The sequence below is a fragment of the Piliocolobus tephrosceles genome, chromosome 1 (assembly GCF_002776525.5).
Source record: "Piliocolobus tephrosceles isolate RC106 chromosome 1, ASM277652v3, whole genome shotgun sequence".
NCBI lineage: Eukaryota > Metazoa > Chordata > Mammalia > Primates > Cercopithecidae > Piliocolobus > Piliocolobus tephrosceles.
In genome coordinates, this window is record NC_045434.1 from 180796923 (window position 1) to 180817567 (window position 20645).

At 48.9% G+C, this 20645-nt stretch overlaps 1 protein-coding gene across 2 annotated transcripts in view; it reads left to right on the forward strand.

Annotated features, from left to right (window-relative positions):
* Nucleotides 1-20645, forward strand: part of HIVEP3 (HIVEP zinc finger 3) — a 413652-nt gene that overhangs the window by 326609 nt on the left and 66398 nt on the right. For both annotated transcript variants that reach the window (XM_023221309.3, XM_023221310.2), the window contains one exon: nt 12986-18567. In XM_023221309.3, coding sequence (XP_023077077.2) covers nt 13507-18567 — 5061 coding nt within the window. In that variant the 5' untranslated portion in view covers nt 12986-13506. The remainder of the gene's footprint in view (nt 1-12985; nt 18568-20645) is intronic.

Here is a 20645-nt window from a genome sequence, read left to right on the forward strand (position 1 = left end):
GCTGTGCAGAAGCTCTTTAGTTTAATTAGATCCCATTTGTCAATTCTGGCTTTTGTTGCCATTGCTTTTGGTATTTTAGACATGAAGTCCTTGCCCATGCCTATGTCCTGAATGGTATTGCCTAGGTTTTCTTCTAGGGTTTTTATGGTTTTAGGTCAAACATTTAAGTCTTTAATCCATCTTGAATTAATTTTTGTATAAGGTGTAAGGAAGGGATCCAGTTTCAGCTTTCTACTTACGGCTAGCCAGTTTTCCCAGCACCATTTATTAAATAGGGAATTCTTTCCCCATTTCTTGTTTTTCTCAGGTTTTGTCAAAGATCAGATGGTTGTAGATGTGTGGTATTATTTCTGAGGGCTCTGTTCTGTTCCATTGATCTATATCTCTGTTTTGGTACCAGTACCATGCTGTTTTGGTTACCGTAGCCTTGTAGTATAGTTTGAAGTCAGGTAGCCTGATGCCTCCAGCTTTCTTCTTTTTGCTTAGGATTGTCTTGGCAATGTGGGCTCTTTTTTGGTTCCATATGAACTTTAAAGTAGTTTTTTCCAATTCTGTGAAGAAAGTCATTGGTAGCTTAATGGGGATGGCATTGAATCTATAAATTACCTTGGGCAGTATGGCCAATTTCATGATATTGATTCTGACTATCCATAAGCATGGAATGTTCTTCCATTTGTTTGTGTCCTCTTTTATTTCATTGAGCAGTGGTTTGTAGTTCTCCTTGACGAAGTCCTTCACATCCCTTGTAAGTTGGATTCCTAGGTATTTTATTCTCTTTGAAGCAATTGTGAATGGAAGTTCACTCAAGATTTAGCTCTCTGTTTGTCTGTTATTGGTGTCTTAGAATGCTTGTGATTTTTGCACATTGGTTTTGTATCCTGAGACTTTGCTGAAGTTGCTTATCAGCTTAAGGAGATTTTGAGCTGAGATGATGGGGTTTTCTAAATATACAATCATGTCATCTGCAAACAGGGACAATTTGACTTCCTCTTTTCCTGATTGAATACCCTTTATTTCTTTCTCTTGCCTGATTGTCCTGGCCAGAACTTCCAACACTATGTTGAATAGGAGTGGTGAGAGAGGGCATCCCTGTCTTGTGCCAGTTTTCAAAGGGAATGCTTCCAGTTTTTTCCCATTCAGTATGATATTGGCTGTGGGTTTGTCATAAATAGCTTTTATTATTTTGAGATACTTTCCATCAATACCGAATTTATTGAGAGTTTTTAGCATGAAACGCTGTTGAAGTTCATCAAAGGCCTTTTCTGCATCTATTGAGATAATCGTGTGGTTTTTGTCTTTATTTCTGTTTATATGCTGGATTACATTTATTGATTTGCGTATATTGAGCCAGCTTTGCATCCCAGGGATGAAGCCCACTCAATCTTGGTGGGTAAGATTTTTGTTGTGCTGCTGGATTCGATAGGCCAGTATTTTATTGAGGATTTTTGCATCGATGTTCATCAGGGATATTGGTCTAAAATTCCCTTTTTTTGTTGTGTCTCTGCCAGGCTTTGGTATCAGGATGATGTTGGCCTCATAAAATGAGTTAGGGAGGATTCCCTCTTTTTCTATTGATTGGAATAGTTTCAGAAGGAATGGTACCAGCTCCTCCTTGTACCTCTGGGAGAATTCGACTGTGAATCCATCTGGTCCTGGACTTTTTTTGCCTAGTAGGCTGTTAATTATTGTCTCAATTTCAGAGCCTGTTATTGGTCTATTCAGGGATTCAGCTTCCTCCTGGTTTAGTCTTGGGAGAGTGTATGTGTCCAGGAATTTATCCATTTCTTCTAGGTTTTCTAGTTTATTTGAGTAGAGATGTTTATAGTATTCCCTGATGGTAGTTTGTATTTCAGTGGGGTCAGTGATGATATCCCCTTTATCATTTTTTATTGTGTCTATTTGATTATTGTCTCTTTTCTTCTTTATTAGTTTTGCTAGCAGTCTACCAATTTTGTTGATCTTTTCAAGAAACCAGCTCCTGGATTCATGGATTTTTTGAAGCATTTTTTCTGTCTCTATCTCCTTCAGTTCTGCTCTGATCTTAGTTATTTCTTGCCTTCTGCTAGCTTTTGAATGTGTTTGCTCTTGCTTCTCTAGCTCTTTTAATTGTGATGTTAGGGTGTCAATTTTAGATCTTTCCTGCTTTCCCTTGTGGGCATTTAGTGCTACAAATTTCCCTCTACACACTGCTTTAAATGTGTCCCAGAGATTCTGGTATGTTGTATCTTTGTTCTCATTGGTTTCAAAGAACATCTTTATTTCTGCCTTCATTTTGTTATGTACCCAGTAGTCATTCAGGAGCAGGTTGTTCAGTTTCCATGTAGTTGAGCTGTTTTGATTGAGTTTCTTAGTCCTGAGTTCTAGTTTGATTGCACTGTGGTCTGAGAGACAGTTTGTTATAATTTCTGTTCTTTTACATTTGCTGAGGAGTGCTTTACTTCCAACTATGTGATCAATTTTGGTATAAGTGCAATGTGCTGCTGAGAAGAATGTATATGCTGTTGATTTGGGGTGGAGGGTTCTGTAGATGTCTATTAGGTCCGCTTGATGCAGAGCTGAGTCCAATCCCTGGATATCCTTGTTAACTGTCTGTCTCGTTGATCTGTCTAATGTTGACAGTGGGGTGTTAAAGTCTCCCATTATTATTGTGTGGGAGTCTAAGTCCCTTTGTAAGTCTTTTAAGACTTGCTTTATGAATCTGGGTGCTCCTGTATTGGGTGCATATATATTTAGGATAGTTAGCTCTTCTTGTTGAATTGATCCCTTTACCATTATGTAATGGCCTTCTTTGTCTCTTTTGATCTTTGATGGTTTAAAGTCGGTTTTATCAGAGACTAGGATTGCAGCTCCTGCCTTTTTTTTTTTTTGTTTTCCATTTGCTTGGTAGATCTTCCTCCATCCCTTTGTTTTGAGCCTGTGCGTGTCTCTGCACATGAGATGGGTCTCCTGAATACAGCACACTGATGGGTCTTGACTCTTTATCCAATTTGCCAGTCTGTCTCTTTTAATTGGAGCATTTAGCCCATTTACATTTAAGGTTAATATTGTTATGTGTGAACTTGATCCTGTCATTATGATGTTAGCTGGTTATTTTGCTCGTTAGTTGATGCAGTTTCTTCCTAGCATTGATGGTCTTTACATTTTGGCATGTTTTTGCAGTGGCTGGTACCAGTTATTCCTTTGCATGTTCAGTGCTTCCTTCAGGAATTCTTGTAGGGCAGGCCTGGTGGTGACAAAATCTCTCAGCATTTGCTTGTCTGTGAAGGATTTTATTTCTCCTTCACTTATGAAGCTTAGTTTGACTGGATATGAAATTTGGGGTTGAACATTATTTTCTTTAAGAATGTTGAATATTGCCCCCCACTCTCTTCTGTAGGGTTTCTGCTGAGAGATCTGCTGTTAGTCTGATGGGCTACCCTTTGTGGGTAACCCGACCTTTCTCTCTGGCTGCCCTCAATATTTTTTCCTTCATTTCAACTTTGGTAAATCTGACAATTATGTGTCTTTGAGTTGCTCTTCTCGAGGAGTATCTTTGTGGTGTTCTCTGTATTTCCTGAATTTGAATGTTGGCCTGTCTTGCTAGGTTGGGGAGTTCTCCTGGATAATATCCTGCAGAGTGTTTTCCAACTTAGTTCCATTCTCCCCGTCACTTTCAGGTACACCAGTCAGACGTAGATTTGATCTTTTCACATAGTCCCATATTTCTTGGAGGCTTTTCTTGTTTCTTTTTCGTCTTTTTTCTCTAAACTTCTCTTCTCACTTCATTTCATTCATTTGATCTTCAATCACTGATACCCTTTCTTCCAGTTGATCAAATCGGTTACTGAAGCTTGTGCATTTGTCACATAGTTCTTGTGCCATGGTTTTCAGCTCTATCAGGTCATTTAAGGACTTCTCTACATTGGTTATTCTAGTTAACCATTCGTCAAATATTTTTCAAGGTTTTTAGCTTCTTTGCAGTGGGTTCGAACTTCCTCCTTTAGCTCGGAGAAGTTTGATCGTCTGAAACCTTCTTCTCTTAACTTGTCAAAGTCATTCTCTATCCAGCTTTGTTCCATTGCTGGTGAGGAGCTGCATTCCTTTAGAGGGGGAGAGGCGCTCTGATTTTTAGAATTTTCAGTTTTCTGCTCTGTTTTTTCCCCATCTTTGTGGTTTCATCTACCTTTGGTCTTTGATGATGGTGATGTACAGATGGGGTTTTGGTGTGGATGTCCTTTCTGTTTGTTAGTTTTCCTTCTAACAGTCAGGACCCGCAGCTGCAGGTCTGTTGGAGTTTGCTGGAGGTCCATTCCGGACCCTGTTTGCCTGGGTATCAGCAGCAGAGGCTCCAGAGGAGTGAATATTGCTGAACAGCAGATGTTGCTGCCTGATCGTTCCTCTGGAAGCTTCGTCTCAGAGGGGTACCTGGCCTTGTGAGGTATGAGGTGTCAGTCTGCCCCTAGTTGGGAGTGTCTCCCAATTAGGCTACTCAGGGGTCAGGGACCCACTTGAGCAGGCAGTCTGTCCTTTCTCAGATCTCAAACTCCATGCTGGGAGAACTACTACTCTCTTCAAAGCTGTCAGACAGGGACATTTAAATCTGCAGAAGCTTCTGCTGCCTTTTATTTGGCTATGCCCTGTCCCCAGAGGTGGAGTCCACAGAGGCAGGCAGGCCTCGTTGAGCTGCGGTGGGCTCCACCCAGTTTGAGCTTCCTGGCCGCTTTGTTTACCTACTCAAGCCTCAGCAATGGCGGGTACCTTGCAGTTAGATCTCAGACTGCGGTGCTAGCAATGAGGGAGGCTCCGTGGGTGTGGGACCCTCCGAGCCAGGCACGGAATATAATCTCCTGGTGTGCTGTTCGCTAAGACCCTTGATAAAGTGCAGTATTAGGGTGGGAGTGACCCGATTTTCCAGGTGCTGTGTGTCATGGTTTCCCTTGGCTAGGAAAGGGAATTCCCTTCCCCCTTGCACTTCCCGGGTGAGGCGATGCCTTGCCCTGCTTTGGCTCTCGCTCGATGGGCCGCACCCCCTGTCCTGCACCCACTGCCCAATACACCCCAGCGAGATGAACCCGGTACCTCAGTTGGAAATGCAGAAAGCACCCATCTTCTGTGTCACTCACACTGGGAGCTGGAGGCTGGAGCTGTTCCATTCGGCCATCTTGGAACCACAGAAGCTCAAGTAACTTTTCATTTAACAATTTTTTTAAAAAAGAAGGAGAAAGCTCCCCAGCATTTCCATACTGTCGTTGGTTTTTGAAACTTCTGGTATCGACAAAACTAGGGGTATGAACCTGAGCCCAAAGGAGAGGCAGGGAACAGAAACAACCAGATATGGTGATTGATGACATGGCTGGGAACAGGGGTGGAGGTGGTGACAGCCCAGGAGAGGGTCAGCAGGTTAGGACCTGGCCAGGGTCCAGACTGGCAGGAGCCGGTGTCCAGGAGGCCTGGGTTGCTTGCTGGTATACATGCGGATCCCCAGGCAGGGGTAGTTTTCTCTGCATTGACCCCCCAATTGCTGGTAGGTCAATGCTGTGGGATACCCTGACATGAGTGAGGTTAGAATGTTATAGGTGAGTCAAGCATCTGCAGGAAAGGCAGGGCTTCCACCAACAATCGCAGGTTGCTTGGTGTCAGCAACTATAGCTCAGGCCAGCACAGGACCCTTGCCCAGCCCTTCTCCCAGAGAAGCCAAGAGGATGGTGGGGTAGGCCAGTGGGTGAGCCTAACCTTGCCAGTCCCGTGGGGAGGGTTGTATTTTATAAGATCAGCAGGTATCCCTAGTTGGATCCTCACTTTGACCAAGGTCTAACAGGAATGGGAGGCGTAAGTTACCCTGTGGAATTCTCCTCAGCCTAAGGTCAATATTGCAGCCAGCCTGAGCAAACTAGGAAACGTGGCCAATGTTTTTCAGCTGGCCACATTGTCACCTGGTCTTAGATTTCAAAATCCAGAATTGTCAGAATGGAAGTGACCTGAGGTCATTCAGCCCAATTTCATGTTACAGAAGGGAAAACTGAGGCCCAGAGAGGGAAAGTGCCTTGCCTAGGGTCACACAGTAGACCTGTGTGTTCCAGGGCTTCCTGCCACAGGTTACTGGTCCCATGGCAGCCAAGGTGACTCCAGGCCTCCTGATCGGCCCTTGCTGGAAGAAACCCACAGGCCGACCCCCAGAGAAAGGTGGAGAAAGCAAGCCAGGGAGGCAGCCCGCCCGTGGTGAGGAGACCCAGGTGCTCAGCCCCCTGGCTCTCACCAGGTGTGCTACTCACTGTCCCACCTGCAGCCCAGACCTCTCTGCCCCCGTAGAGCTCCCAAGCAGGTCAAGCCAGCGTCAGGCAGCACCTGCTGTTCAGGAGGAGTTGACCCCAAACTGCAGATTGAAGGACTCAGAAACGTCTTTAGTTTGGCTTGAAAACTTCCCAGCCCTCTCTTGTTGGGTCGGTCATGCCTCTTCTCTGGGCATCAGTGTCTCCCAGAATCAAATGGCGATAAGAGGGATGCAAGTGGTATGAGCTTAAGGACAGGAGTGTGCTCATATGACTCCTCTATTTGGCAGTAATTGAGGCTAGAATTCAGGACACTGACAAGACAGAGCTGCTCTGCCGTGGTCCTCACTGATTGGTCATCTCATGAAAATCCAGTGACCAAGAAGTACATTGGAGGCTGCAGTCTCAGTCTCAGTAGGAGAACCATCTAGTCTGGCTTCCATGGAGTCAGGAAGATGGATCTGGTGGCCTGGAAAGCTGTGTGCCAGGATTGTGGTGATAATCATCCATGATTATCAGTTCTAGCTTGTGCCCTAGGTTGGTAGGAAGCATTCAATCTGAAAAGTGTCCCATAAAGTCAGATCCATCAGACCTGTCACCACCTGATCACCTGCCTGTGTTCTTATCCCCACTGCTAGGACCACGTGTCTCCAGCATGCAGGCCAAGGCTCTGCCCAACTCAGGAACCAGTGCTTCCCCTGCTTGTGGGAACTCAGGTCTATCCCAATATCTGGGTGGGTCATTGTGACACTGGCTTCTTCGGGGGCCCTGCTTTGATGTCTGAATTCAACCTTGGCTCTCATTTCTTGAGCACCAGCTGTGTGCCCGGGACTTTACATACATGATAACCCCAGTCAGTCTCATGACAGCCTGTCAGCCTAAAAGCAGCAGAGCCAGGACTGGAATCTAGTCTAGAGATCTTTCCACACAACCATGACAGCCTCTCCACGGAAATGCTTTCTCCAGTAGCAATGATGACTATTATTTATTGAATGCTTACTATATGTCAGGTGTCATGCCAAGCGATTTATATGAGTCAACTCAATTTAAATCACACATGACACTTTTACTGTCCCTGTTTTACAGATAGGGAGACTAAGGCTTAGAGGAGACCCCAGATTAGGAGACCATCAGTTAGGAGATGGAGGAGCCAGGGTTCAACCATAGGCTGCCTGAGTCTCAAAGCTACCTTCGGAGTCACTGTGCTGTGTTGCTGCATGCATGGGTTTAGTAGCTGGATGCTTACCTCGCCACAGATGCCTGTCTTGTGCTTTAGAACTAAACCCTGATCTGTGTTGCTGCCTCTCCCTGTGTCCCCACTTACCTAGACCTGGATTCTGCCAAACCCTTTCCAGCCTCCCAGACACCAACATCACACTCCAGTCCCCTGGATGAGTTAGTGTATTTGTTCAACTGCTCCAAAAGGGACCAAGTAACAAGCTCAAAGATGTATGTCTCTCTCAGGGGCAGGTGTCTTTGTCTCACCTTCTTGTCCCACTGTTCCTTGGGGTGATGTTCTTGTCCATGTGGTCACAGGTGGCTCAGCTCTACCACATCCATGTTCCTTCCTGACAAAATGGGGAGGTAGAGGACAAGCACTTTTCCTTCTGGCTATGGCCTAAAAGTTGCATACATCGTTGGCCAGAACTAGCTGCAAGGGAGGCTGGGAAAGGCAGCCTCTAACTGGTGGCCATAGACCCAGCTTGGGGGCCTTTGATTACTACAAGAAAGAGAACTGGCTAATGGAAGAAATATTCAGTCTCTGCCACAATCCCTGTTTCCAACCAGAGCCCTACCTTGACCTTGGCCTCTCTCTTTGCCCAGACTTCCTTCTGTGACTCTCTGACCACCTCTCCCTGTTAGTCTGCAGACCCATATCCTTATATCTGGCTTGTTTTGCCACCAGCTGAGCCCATAGCCACTTTTAGTTTTTTTTTTTTTATTTGCAAGTGAAGAATTCTGCTCCAGCTTAAACACACACATGCATTCATGCACACACACAGAGTGTTGTACACAGAGATTTTTAGAAGGGGCACTGGCTTTGTGGCTAGGTCATTAAATAAGAATATTTACTGAGTGCCTCCTCTTCAGCCTGTGGCCTTGTGCCCTGGGTTCCCAGGTATTGAAGTTAAAAGGAAAATTTTCTTATATTTTTGACATCAGTGTGTTTTATTACTGTCAGTAAAATTTTTGACCAGATTTTGGCATGTTGGGATATGTGGGGGCGTGTGTATGTAAGTAAATTATAAGCGAAGAGCTGTATTAAGCCCCACCAGCCTGGGGCCAGCTTAGCCTAACAGCTCACTGGACATCAGGCCCCTGCCCCCATCTTGCCCCAGCCTTATCTAACTTTGACTAGGGATTCCAGCTCCTCAGTCTAGAGCCCAAGGCAGATTCAAGCTGGCCTCCTGCCAGGACCAGTGGAATTGTCCACCTTAGAGAGCCCATTTCCCACCCGCCCTCTGGAAAGTTCCCCTGGGGTGTCCACCCTGGGCCATGGCCACGTTGTCCTGACGCCTTCGATACAGAAGGTGCTTTCCAGCTTGGTTTCAGAGCTTCAAGCCTCCCTGCCTTGGTCCCAGGCTCCTGCATCATTTCCCACTCCCCTGAGGCCTTTGTGGCTCTAGCCCCAGCAAGTCACAATCTCCTTCCTATTGGGTTGCTCCCACAGTTAGACCGAAGGAAGCTTCTTGAAGTGGGAGCTAATTTGTCAGGTATGCTAACCAGATGGCTGCTGAAGCTCGGGTTCCCCTCAGGGTTATAAGCTGGTCTCTGAGCCAGAGCTCTTGGTGGCTGACGATGGCCTCATGGCCCATTCTGTGACCATCAGTAGAGGCTGTCCGTCTTCTTCTGGTCTGGAGTTCAGGTATCTGTTGGCCCAGCTGGGCCCATTTCTCTGGTGACATTTACAGGTGCTCTCACCAATTCCCTGGAGAAGTGGCTTTTTTCTTTATCACTTCAAGTTTGTATTAACATTTCACACATACCCTCAGAACCACAGAAGGTAGCAAAGAACGATTTTCTTAGTGTCTGTTGGTCACAGTCATTAGAACGGTCCTTCGGTTTATGCCACGCCACAGTTGGAATCCATTCCAAGGCAGAAGTCTCCTTAGGTCCTGTAGGTTCCCCTACATCTGCCCCTGTGGTCCTGGCTGCCCTTCTCCCCTGGCCCCTCCTATTAAGCACTTCAGACCTGTCATGATGTGGTGGAGCAGGCTGGCAGAGAGCACTAGCTCAGGAGTCCAAGCCCCAGTGTGGCTTGGGCTAGCCACTCTCCACCATGGCTCAGATGCCTGTGTGCAGAATGACAGGGTGGCCCCTCCGGCTCACAAGCCTCGCTGACTCTGTGCCCTGGCAGCCAATGGTGCTCCTGTGGCCTTTTTGCTCCCCACTCAGAAGTGTGGGTAGGACGCCTCTCCTTGGAGAAACACCATGTCAAGCCCACAGGTGCAGGCTGGACACTGACCCTGGGCAGGCAGTGCTGGCCCTGTACTCACCTGATGATGCAACAGTCACCTGACTGTCTCCTTCATCTACCCTGCCCCTCCCACCTGACCCTGGGAATTGCACCAAACCGCAGCTGCTGGGCGCTCCCCCACCTGCCAAGGAGAGCCTTGTGGCTCAGTGAGGGGAGAACGCAAGACTAAACAATGTAGGGTCCTACCTGGCCAGCTGACCCCCACTCAGATTGATCATTTCACCACCCAGTCATGCTGCAGGGTCCCATCCATCCATCAGAAGAATAAAAGCTTACTGCTACCTAGTGTTTCGGGGCTGCTCTCAGATCCTTGCATGAAAGGGTCAATAAGAATAGTAAGTATGGCCAACCCTTGATTATCCACACATAGCGCCCAAAGTCCTCTCCATCACAGTGCAGCCAGGCCCAGGAAGCCCAGCCCAGCCCAAAGAGCAGTTCTCTGTCTGTGCTGCAAACCATGTCTACCACGTCTGATTTTTAGAAGGCTCAGCACTTCTACCCACCTTAGCTTAGGTAAGCAAGACCTGGGTAAGGCTGCCAGGATGAGTTCCCCCACCTTCGCTGGGCTGCCCATTTCTTCTGTCCAGCAGCTGCAGTGTGGTTAGGACATAGGTTGAAAGGGCAACTCTGTTGTTCAGATGCTAGACAACTCCTTACTCCCCCTTGCTGTGGATACAGCGATGTACCCTGGGGCCATGCTGATGCTTCCATAGGACTGAGGGCCATAGACTGCAGTGCCCATCATGCCACAGAAGCCACAGAGAACTTCTGTTAATTGAGGGGACAGCCCTGTCTGGGGGGTCAAGAGGCACAGGATGGTCCAGCCCTGCCACCATTCCCGTGTACTTTTCAGGGAAAATCATATCACCTTTCTAGCCTTCAGTCTCCTCTGTCGAGTGAGAGGAATGGACTAGACAGCCAGTCTCTAGAAATCTATCAGGGGATCATGGGGTAACTTTAGTCTCCATAGAAGAGATCAAAAGTTTGTACGAGACACCCAGAGACAGTTGGCACTTATGCCTAGTTTTGGCCATAAGGCAAATATTAATTGTGAGGGTAACCATTTTGTCCTGGTTTGCCTGGGACTGTCCTTGTTTATTCCTGTTGTTCCTCCGTGATTGTTAGCAGTTCCCATTTCATTCTCCAAGTGTCCCAGTTTGGATGGTATCTTATATGGCCACCCTGTTGACTGAGATGTAATCTAATGAAATGAGATTTCCCTGTGTTCCCCACACTCAGTCTGCTTTGGTACAAGTCACAGGAGGCCTTTGACTGCTCATAGGAGAATCTCTGCTGATACATTGTCAAATATCAATCAAATATCGATCACTGTATTTACACCACATCCAATGAGTAGACGGATGTCATTGAATCAGTCACTGTATTCAATGACCAGAGGGGTGTCATTGAAGACATAAATGATCTCCTGCATCACATACTGCTCCTGACTGAAGTGCCACATGAAAAAGTTTTGCAAGAAACTTAGATGTTCCTTCCTCTCTGGCTATAAGACTCTGTAATGGACCAAATCTCCCTTTTCTGCTTGGCTGCCAGGAAGCTCATATATAAATATATATATAGCTGAATTATAGAAACACCATAAGTCCTTATTATTGGTATAGCAGTATTCTTTTTATCCCACCAGTCCTGACTTTCTGCCTTATTTCCATTTTCTTTGTTCTGATTTGTTATTCTTATTTATAATCATCTCATATTTATAATTTATCATTCTTCTATAAATATGGTTTTCTTATAGTTACTTTGAATTCTTTGTAGCACCAAGTAGAAAAGGAACACAAAAGGAGTGAACTTAGAGGATATGCTTTTTAGCTAAAAGATCAAATCACCTGCTCCTCCAAAGCATGTCACAGTGTCTGAGGCCCTGCCCTTTAAGAGACAATTATTTGAGTCTTAAAGACTTGTTAATCTTCTGAGCACCTGCAAAAATGTAGTAAGTGGAATTTTCAAGTCTGTATCATCACACACCTAGTGAAAAGAAGAGTGTGGGCATGAGGGGAGCCTGAGGGCAGGATGCCGGCGGTAGGGCATGCTCACAGGAGAAAAAGTAAGCGTAGAGATGCTCATCACCCACCCAGGGCTTCGCCAGGGGATGCCAGGGAATGGACACCTGAGAAGGGGCTGGGGAACCAACTCTGGCCATGGGAGGCCTGGGTCCAGGTGGCGACACTGCCTGTTAGCAACATGGGACCTTCAGTAAGCCACCTTCCTGATGTCCAAAGTCAGGTGGTTGGATGAGATGGAGTCCACAGTGACTCCAGCCTTGGGATTCCAGCCCTGCTCCTGGGGAGGAGGGTCCTGAGGATGCACTGGAGCCCGTGAAGCTGAGCTTGCCCAGCTGGCAGCTGGCCCTAGGAGGAGACACACACTTGGGGCTCCACACAGACCAACTTTGCTCCTCCACTCGAGGGCAAGGATCCCCATACTTTCATGACATCCCTGGGACACTGGACAAGGAAAGGCTGCAAAGCCAGAGGAACCTTCCAGAATGATCTTCCTGGCAATTGCTTGGATCAAACAAATGGTCACAGCTGTGTCAGATTGTAAGTTCTCACAGACTGTGGCAGTAGTTTGTGGTTTTGCCTTGAAACACGGGCTGAGGTGCGGGTTAGCAAGGGAGTAAAAAGCAGTGAATGATGTCCCTCGTGGACACTTTCAGAACCCACGGCCAGAGAGGAATACTAACCTGAGAATAATCTACCCCTTGGAAAACTCACCCCTGAATAATCCACTGGCACTTCCCTCCCGCACCATCTGCGGCCCCATCCAGAGTTCACCCAGCAGCGCCTGCGTCTCCGATCTCATTGGGCCCACCTCATCTCCAAGGCACAGTTGAGGCAGGATTTGTTATCTCTTTTATCGATTAGACAACTGAGGCTTAGAGGGCTTAGACCCACTCAGAATGGATCACAAAGCACAGATGAGAGCCCAGGCCTCCTGTCCCTAACTGCCCTGCAGTTCCCAGAGCCCACTTTGTTTTCTGCTGTCAGCTTCCCACATGGCCAGTCCTCAGAAACACACTGGCATTCAGGTCACCCAACACTGACGTGGGAGCGGGTGAGGAAAGAATTGCAGGGCTTGGGCATGCGGAGCCAGAGCCTGTGGTTCTGGTTGAGTTTCCCTGGTTAACCTTTGAGGGGCCTCAGCCAAGTGTGGCACCGAGTCTGGGCTGCCCAGGCTGTGCATGAGTCCCAGTAACTCTGTCTTCTCTTTTGTGTGTGTGTGTACTTCTATCACACAGAAGAAGAGCGTGATTTCTGCTCCGAGGCCGTTGATCTCCAACCCAGAACTAAAGGGGAGAAGAACCACCCCCAGCATCCAGTGTGGCATCTCTTGTGCCAGGACCAGGGATGACTGGGCCATGGACACAGATGTCTCCAACCTTCAACCGTTCGCATAGCACACGGGGGACTCGTGGGGGCCACCTGCCACTGCCAGCTGAAACAATACAATGGCAATACTGACATCCTTCATGACGTTTTCCCGACAGACATTCAGGCAGAAAGTGCTGGTGCGTTTTCTGTCTACAAAGTAGAGGGCCATGCCTCACCAATAGAATAGCTTGGGCCCTGATGACCTGCTCCGAATCCACTCACAGCCAGTGACACTTGCAAAAAACTCCCAAAGCCGTCTTGGGTTTGGCTTCTGCAGCTCTTGACCAATGTGGCCAAAGCTGGACACCTCCTTGGGACACTGGGATTATTCATAAATGCAGCCTGCCCTGACTCTCCCTAAGTAGCATCTGAAGTCTTTGTGAAGGTCATGGATCCTGAACAAAGTGTCAAGGGCACCAAGAAGGCTGAGGGAAGTCCCCGGAAGCGGCTGACCAAAGGAGAGGCCATTCAGACCAGTGTTTCTTCCAGCGTCCCATACCCAGGCAGCGGCACAGCTGCCACCCAAGAGAGCCCCGCCCAAGAGCTCCTAGCCCCGCAGCCCTTCCCGGGCCCCTCATCAGTTCTTAGGGAAGGCTCTCAGGAGAAAACAGGCCAGCAGCAGAAACCCCCAAAAAGGCCCCCCATCGAAGCATCCGTTCACATCTCACAGCTTCCGCAGCACCCTCTGACACCAGCATTCATGTCTCCCGGCAAACCTGAGCATCTCCTGGAGGGGTCCACATGGCAACTGGTCGACCCTATGAGACCTGGACCCTCTGGCTCCTTCGTGGCCCCTGGGCTCCATCCTCAGAGCCAGCTCCTTCCTTCCCACGCTTCCATCATTCCTCCCGAGGACCTTCCTGGCGTCCCCAAAGTCTTTGTGCCTCGTCCTTCCCAGGTCTCCTTGAAGCCCACAGAAGAGGCGCACAAGAAGGAGAGGAAGCCCCAGAAGCCGGGCAAGTACATCTGCCAGTACTGCAGCCGGCCCTGTGCCAAGCCCAGCGTGCTCCAGAAGCACATTCGCTCACACACGGGTGAGAGGCCCTACCCCTGCGGCCCCTGTGGCTTCTCCTTCAAGACCAAGAGTAATCTCTACAAGCACAGGAAGTCCCATGCCCACCGCATCAAAGCAGGCCTGGCCTCAGGCATGGGTAGTGAGATGTACCCACATGGGCTGGAGATGGAGCGAATCCCTGGGGAAGAGTTTGAGGAGCCCACCGAGGGAGAAAGTACAGATTCTGAAGAGGAGACTAGTGCCACCTCTGGTCACCCTGCAGAGCTCTCCCCAAGATCCAAGCAACACCTTCTCTCCAGTGGGCTGTTCAGCTCTGGGAGCCATAGTTCCAGCCATGAACGCTGTTCCCTGTCCCAGTCCAGCACCACCCAGTCACTCGAAGACCCCCCTCCATTTGTGGAACCCTCATCTGAGCACCCCCTGAGCCATAAACCCGAAGACACCCACACGATTAAGCAGAAGCTGGCCCTCCGCTTAAGCGAGAGGAAGAAGGTGATCGATGAGCAGGCATTTCTGAGCCCAGGCAGCAAAGGGAGTACTGAGTCTGGGTATTTCTCCCGCTCCGAGAGTGCAGAGCAGCAGGTCAGCCCCCCAAACACCAACGCCAAGTCCTACGCTGAGATCATCTTTGGCAAGTGTGGGCGAATAGGACAGCGGACCGCCATGCTGACAGCCACCTCCACCCAGCCCCTCCTGCCCCTGTCCACCGAAGACAAGCCCAGCCTGGTGCCTTTGTCTGTACCCCGGACGCAGGTGATCGAGCACATCACGAAGCTCATCACCATCAACGAGGCCGTGGTGGACACCAGCGAGATCGACAGCGTGAAGCCAAGGCGGAGCTCACTGTCCAGGCGCAGCAGCATGGAGTCCCCAAAATCCAGCCTCTACCGGGAGCCCCTGTCATCCCACAGTGAGAAAACCAAGCCCGAACAATCACTGCTGAGCCTCCAGCACCCGCCCAGTACCGCCCCCCCTGTGCCTCTCCTGAGAAGCCACTCAATGCCTTCTGCCGCCTGCACTATCAGCACCACCCACCACCCCTTCCGAGGTAGCTACTCCTTCGATGACCATATCACCGACTCCGAAGCCCTGAGCCGCAGCAGTCACGTGTTTACCTCCCACCCCCGGATGCTGAAGCGCCAGCCGGCAATCGAATTACCTTTGGGAGGGGAATACAGTTCCGAGGAGCCTGGACCAAGCAGCAAAGACACAGCCTCCAAGCCCTCAGACGAACTGGAACCCAAGGAAAGTGAACTTACCAAAAAGACCAAGAAGAGTTTGAAAACAAAAGGGGTGATCTACGAATGTAACATATGTGGTGCTCGGTACAAGAAAAGGGATAACTACGAAGCCCACAAAAAATACTACTGCTCAGAGCTTCAGATCACAAAGCCCATCTCTGCAGGCACCCACACATCTCCAGAAGCCGAAAAGAGTCAGACTGAGCATGAGCCGTGGTCCCAAATGATGCATTACAAACTGGGGACCACCCTGGAACTCACTCCACTAAGGAAGAGGAGGAAAGAGAAGAGCCTTGGGGACGAGGAAGAGCCACCTGCCTTTGAGTCCACAAAAAGTCAGTTTGGCAGCCCCGGGCCATCTGATGCTGCTCGGAACCTTCCCCTGGAGTCCACCAAGTCACCAGCAGAACCAAGTAAATCAGTGCCCTCCTTGGAGGGACCCACGGGCTTCCAGCCAAGGACTCCCAAGCCAGGGTCCAGTTCAGAATCAGGGAAGGAGAGGAGAACAACGTCCAAAGAAATTTCTGTCATCCAGCACACCAGCTCCTTTGAGAAATCTGACTCTCTCGAGCAGCCGAGTGGCTTGGAAGGGGAAGACAAACCTCTGACCCAGTTCCCATCACCCCCACCTGCCCCACACGGACGCTCAGCTCACTCCCTGCAGCCCAAGTTGGTCCGCCAGCCCAACATTCAGGTTCCTGAGATCCTGGTAACTGAGGAGCCTGACCGGCCGGACACAGAGCCAGAGCCGCCCCCTAAGGAACCTGAGAAGACTGAGGAGTTCCAGTGGCCCCAGCGCAGCCAGACACTTGCCCAGCTCCCGGCTGAGAAGCTGCCACCCAAAAAAAAGAGGCTGCGGCTGGCAGAGATGGCCCAATCATCAGGGGAGTCCAGCTTCGAGTCCTCTGTGCCTCTGTCTCGCAGCCCGAGCCAGGAAAGCAGTATTTCTCTGAGTGGGTCCAGCCGCTCAGCCTCGTTTGAGAGGGATGACCATGGGAAAGCCGAGGCCCCCGGTCCCTCATCTGACACACGCCCCAAACTCCCGGGCACCCACATGTTGACTGTCCCCAGCCACCACCCACATGCCCGAGAGATGCGGAGGTCAGCCTCGGAGCAAAGCCCCAACGTTTCCCATTCTGCCCACATGACCGAGACACGCAGCAAATCCTTTGACTATGGCAGCTTGTCCTTGACAGGCCCTTCTGCTCCAGCCCCAGTGGCTCCACCAGCGCGGGTGGCCCCGCCAGAGAGAAGAAAATGTTTCTTGGTGAGACAGGCCTCTCTGAGCAGGCCTCCAGAATCTGAGTTGGAGGCTGCCCCCAAGGGAAGACAGGAGAGCGAAGAACCACAGCCCTCATCCAGTAAACCCTCCACCAAAAGCTCATTGTCCCAGATTTCCTCCGCAGCCACCTCACATGGTGGGCCCTTGGGAGGCAAGGGCCCAGGGCAGGACAGGCCCCCATTGGGGCCCACTGTGCCCTACACAGAAGCACTGCAGGTGTTCCACCACCCTGTTGCCCAGACACCCCTGCATGAGAAGCCGTACCTGCCCCCACCTGTCTCCCTTTTCTCCTTCCAGCACCTCGTTCAACATGAGCCAGGACAGTCTCCAGAATTCTTCTCCACCCAGGCCATGTCCAGCCTCCTGTCCTCACCATACTCCATGCCTCCACTTCCTCCCTCCTTATTTCAAGCCCCACCGCTTCCTCTCCAGCCTACTGTTCTGCACCCAGGCCAACTACATCTCCCCCAGCTCATGCCTCACCCAGCCAACATCCCCTTCCGGCAGCCTCCTTCCTTCCTCCCCATGCCATACCCAACCTCCTCAGCACTCTCTTCCGGGTTTTTCCTGCCTCTGCAATCCCAGTTTGCACTTCAGCTCCCTGGTGATGTGGAAAGCCATCTGCCCCAGATCAAAACCAGCCTGGCCCCACTGGCAACAGGAAGTGCTGGCCTCTCCCCAAGCACAGAGTACAGCAGTGACATCCGGCTACCCCCTGTGGCTCCCCCAGCCAGCTCCTCAGCACCTACATCAGCTCCTCCACTGGCCCTGCCCGCCTGTCCAGACACCATGGTGTCCCTGGTTGTGCCTGTCCGTGTTCAGACCAATATGCCATCCTATGGAAGCGCAATGTACACCACCCTTTCCCAGATCTTGGTCACCCAGTCCCAAGGCAGCTCAGCAACTGTGGCACTTCCCAAGTTTCAGGAACCCCCATCAAAAGGGATGACAGTGTGTGGTGCAGATGTGCATGAGGTTGGGCCCGGCCCTTCTGGGTTAAGTGAAGAGCAAAGCAGAGCTTTCCCAACTCCATACCTGAGAGTGCCTGTGACATTACCTGAAAGAAAAGGCACTTCCCTGTCATCAGAGAGTGTCTTGAGCCTGGAGGGGAGTTCATCAACAGCAGGGGGAAGCAAACGTGTCCTTTCACCAGCTGGCAGCCTTGAACTTACCATGGAAACCCAGCAGCAAAAAAGAGTGAAGGAGGAGGAGGCTTCCAAGGCAGATGAAAAACTTGAGCTGGTAAAACCGTGCAGTGTGGTGCTTACCAGCACCGAGGATGGGAAAAGGCCAGAGAAATCCCACTTAGGCAACCAGGGCCAGGGCAGGAGGGAGCTAGAAATGCTGTCCAGCCTGTCCTCAGATCCATCTGACACAAAGGAAATTACTCCCCTCCCTCACCCCGCATTGCCCCATGGGACAGCCCCAGGCTCAGAAGCTTTGAAGGAATATCCCCAGCCATCTGGCAAATCTCACCGAAGAGGGTTGCCCTCACTGAGCGTAAAGAAAGAAGATTCCAAGGAACAACCTGATCTCCCCTCCTTGGCACCTCCCAGCTCTCTGCCTCTGTCAGAAACGTCCTCCAGACCAGCCAAGTCACAAGAAGGTACGGACTCAAAGAAGGTACTGCAGTTCCCCAGCCTCCACACAACCACTAATGTCAGTTGGTGCTATTTAAACTACATTAAGCCAAATCACATCCAGCATGCAGATAGGAGGTCCTCTGTTTACGCTGGTTGGTGCATAAGTTTGTACAACCCCAACCTTCCGGGGGTTTCCACTAAAGCTGCTTTGTCCCTCCTGAGGTCTAAGCAGAAAGTGAGCAAAGAGACATACACCATGGCCACAGCTCCGCATCCTGAGGCAGGAAGGCTTGTGCCGTCCAGCTCCCGCAAGCCCCGCATGACAGAGGTAAGTTCAACCTTGTTTTTCTTCTCATCATTGATTTGCAAAAGCCCTTGGTGAGCTTTTAAAGCCACAGTATCCTCAGGTTCCAGTTGCAGAACTAGAGCCAGATGAGTGTCAGATTTCCTCTCTGAAAGCTGAGACTGGTCACCTTACAAGGAAACATGTTTATTGAGTTTCTTTGTCAGTGTATCCCTCATATCGTTGGAATGGATACACTTTCAATACAGTTAGCCATAAAGCGATCCTGCTCTCCCATGAACTTCTGTTGTAAAATCAAAGATACAGGCTCAGTAAGAAAAAAAGAAATTTTCCAAAAGACTGAGTTGGAAAACTTGGCTGACAGGAATGCCTGTAGCAATTTTAGAACTTTATACCTCTCCTTCATTGTATGGATATCCCTTGTCTTGTTAGTCTTTTCCTGCTTTTCTTAATTCTTACATCTGCTGTTTCCATTCTCTAGTACCACTTTAAATCTCCCATTTCCAAGATTCTATAATTTGGCACAAACGACTCCTGAAATACTCCTTCTTCCTTTTCTGGGAGTAAGACAGCAAATGGAGCTGAGCTGCAGTATCGCTCCTTACCAGTGGATGGCAATGCCACTCACAGTTTGACCTATCTGTGCTATGTGGTCAAGAAACGCTAATATTTACTCTTTCATTGCCTTTGATCTGAGGCTACATCAGGAGCTATAAAATGAACTGGTCTCCTGAAAGCTCAGCAAGTTTGAATTTCAGTAATTTCAAACTTCAGACAAAAACCACCACCATACCCTGACAAGGCCAGCCTAGGGATTTGGATTATGTTGACTTGGCATTTGTGGAATAACAGCTGGTCTTGTTTATTGAGCAGCCTCATGGTGCCAGGCACTGTGCTGGGCCCTTGAATCTAGTCACTGTTCACCTCCACCTCTGAAGTAACATAATCATCTCCCTTCTATAGCTTAGGGAACTGAGGGTCAGAGTCTGAGGAAGGTCAAGGTCATCTGGCAAATGTTGGACAAACCCAAAATTTGAACCCAGACCTATCTGACTCCAAAGAGTCTATTTTTCTTCTTTTAATTATCTGAGGAGAGAAAAGTCTTAAAAGATGACTGCAAATTTAAAAATATTCGTTAGTGTGTCTTCAGACCGGAAGCTCTGACCAAATTAGGTCTAAATTCCCTAAACTAAATTCATATTGTAGATAAGTGAGCAAAACTCTGTTCTATAATTTCGCATGCTCTCATATCTTCCTCTTTTGTCATTGAGCGAACTTTGTGCATTGAATTTGTCCTTAGCTTGACTGGATGTTCTTCACAGAACTGTTTTCTAAATTTATTCCCTAGATGTCTTTGTCAGTCTACATAGATCCCTAACCAAGATTTCCACTTTTGCACTAATGTCATGCTAATTTCCTCTTCAGCATCTCTTACTAGCTGTGGCCATTTCCAAGATGCTATTGTAATTATTCATACTGCTAGCTTTTTGGGTACCTATTATGTACCAAGTACTATGCTAATTGCTACTTTTCTCCTCACAACCAACTTGAAAGTTAGGGTGCAATATCACCATTTCATAGATGAAGAGCCCAAAACACAGAGAGGTTAAGTAATTTTCACAAGGCCACACAGTAAATGGCAGAGCCTAGATCAAAACTGGATTTTACTCCAGTGCCCTTTTGAGTTATCTAAGCTGCCTCTAGTTTTTAATGACTGAAAATGTTACAGGCCATTTAAGAGAAAGGAAATGTGTTAATTTGGATTTGGCAATTATTTATTTATAATTGGATTTGGCAATTATTTATTTATAATGCTCCTAAAACCTGTGAACTTTTTCTTGGAATATTCTGTTTAGTTCACTGGCATGTTTCCTGCCAGAATTGCCCCAGTCTGGTACATTAGTATAACCTCAAGGTCTATGGCTTAAGGCCTTTATAAAACTACACCTCTCTCTGGTCTCTGCTTGCATATCTCCAGCGAGAGGAACTCACCATCTCATGATACATTCCAATCCATCTTTGGACAGTGCTCTAAGAAGGCTCTCTATTGTACTGAGCTGACATTTGTCAGCTTGTGGCTTCCATTCTCTGTTAGTAGTTCT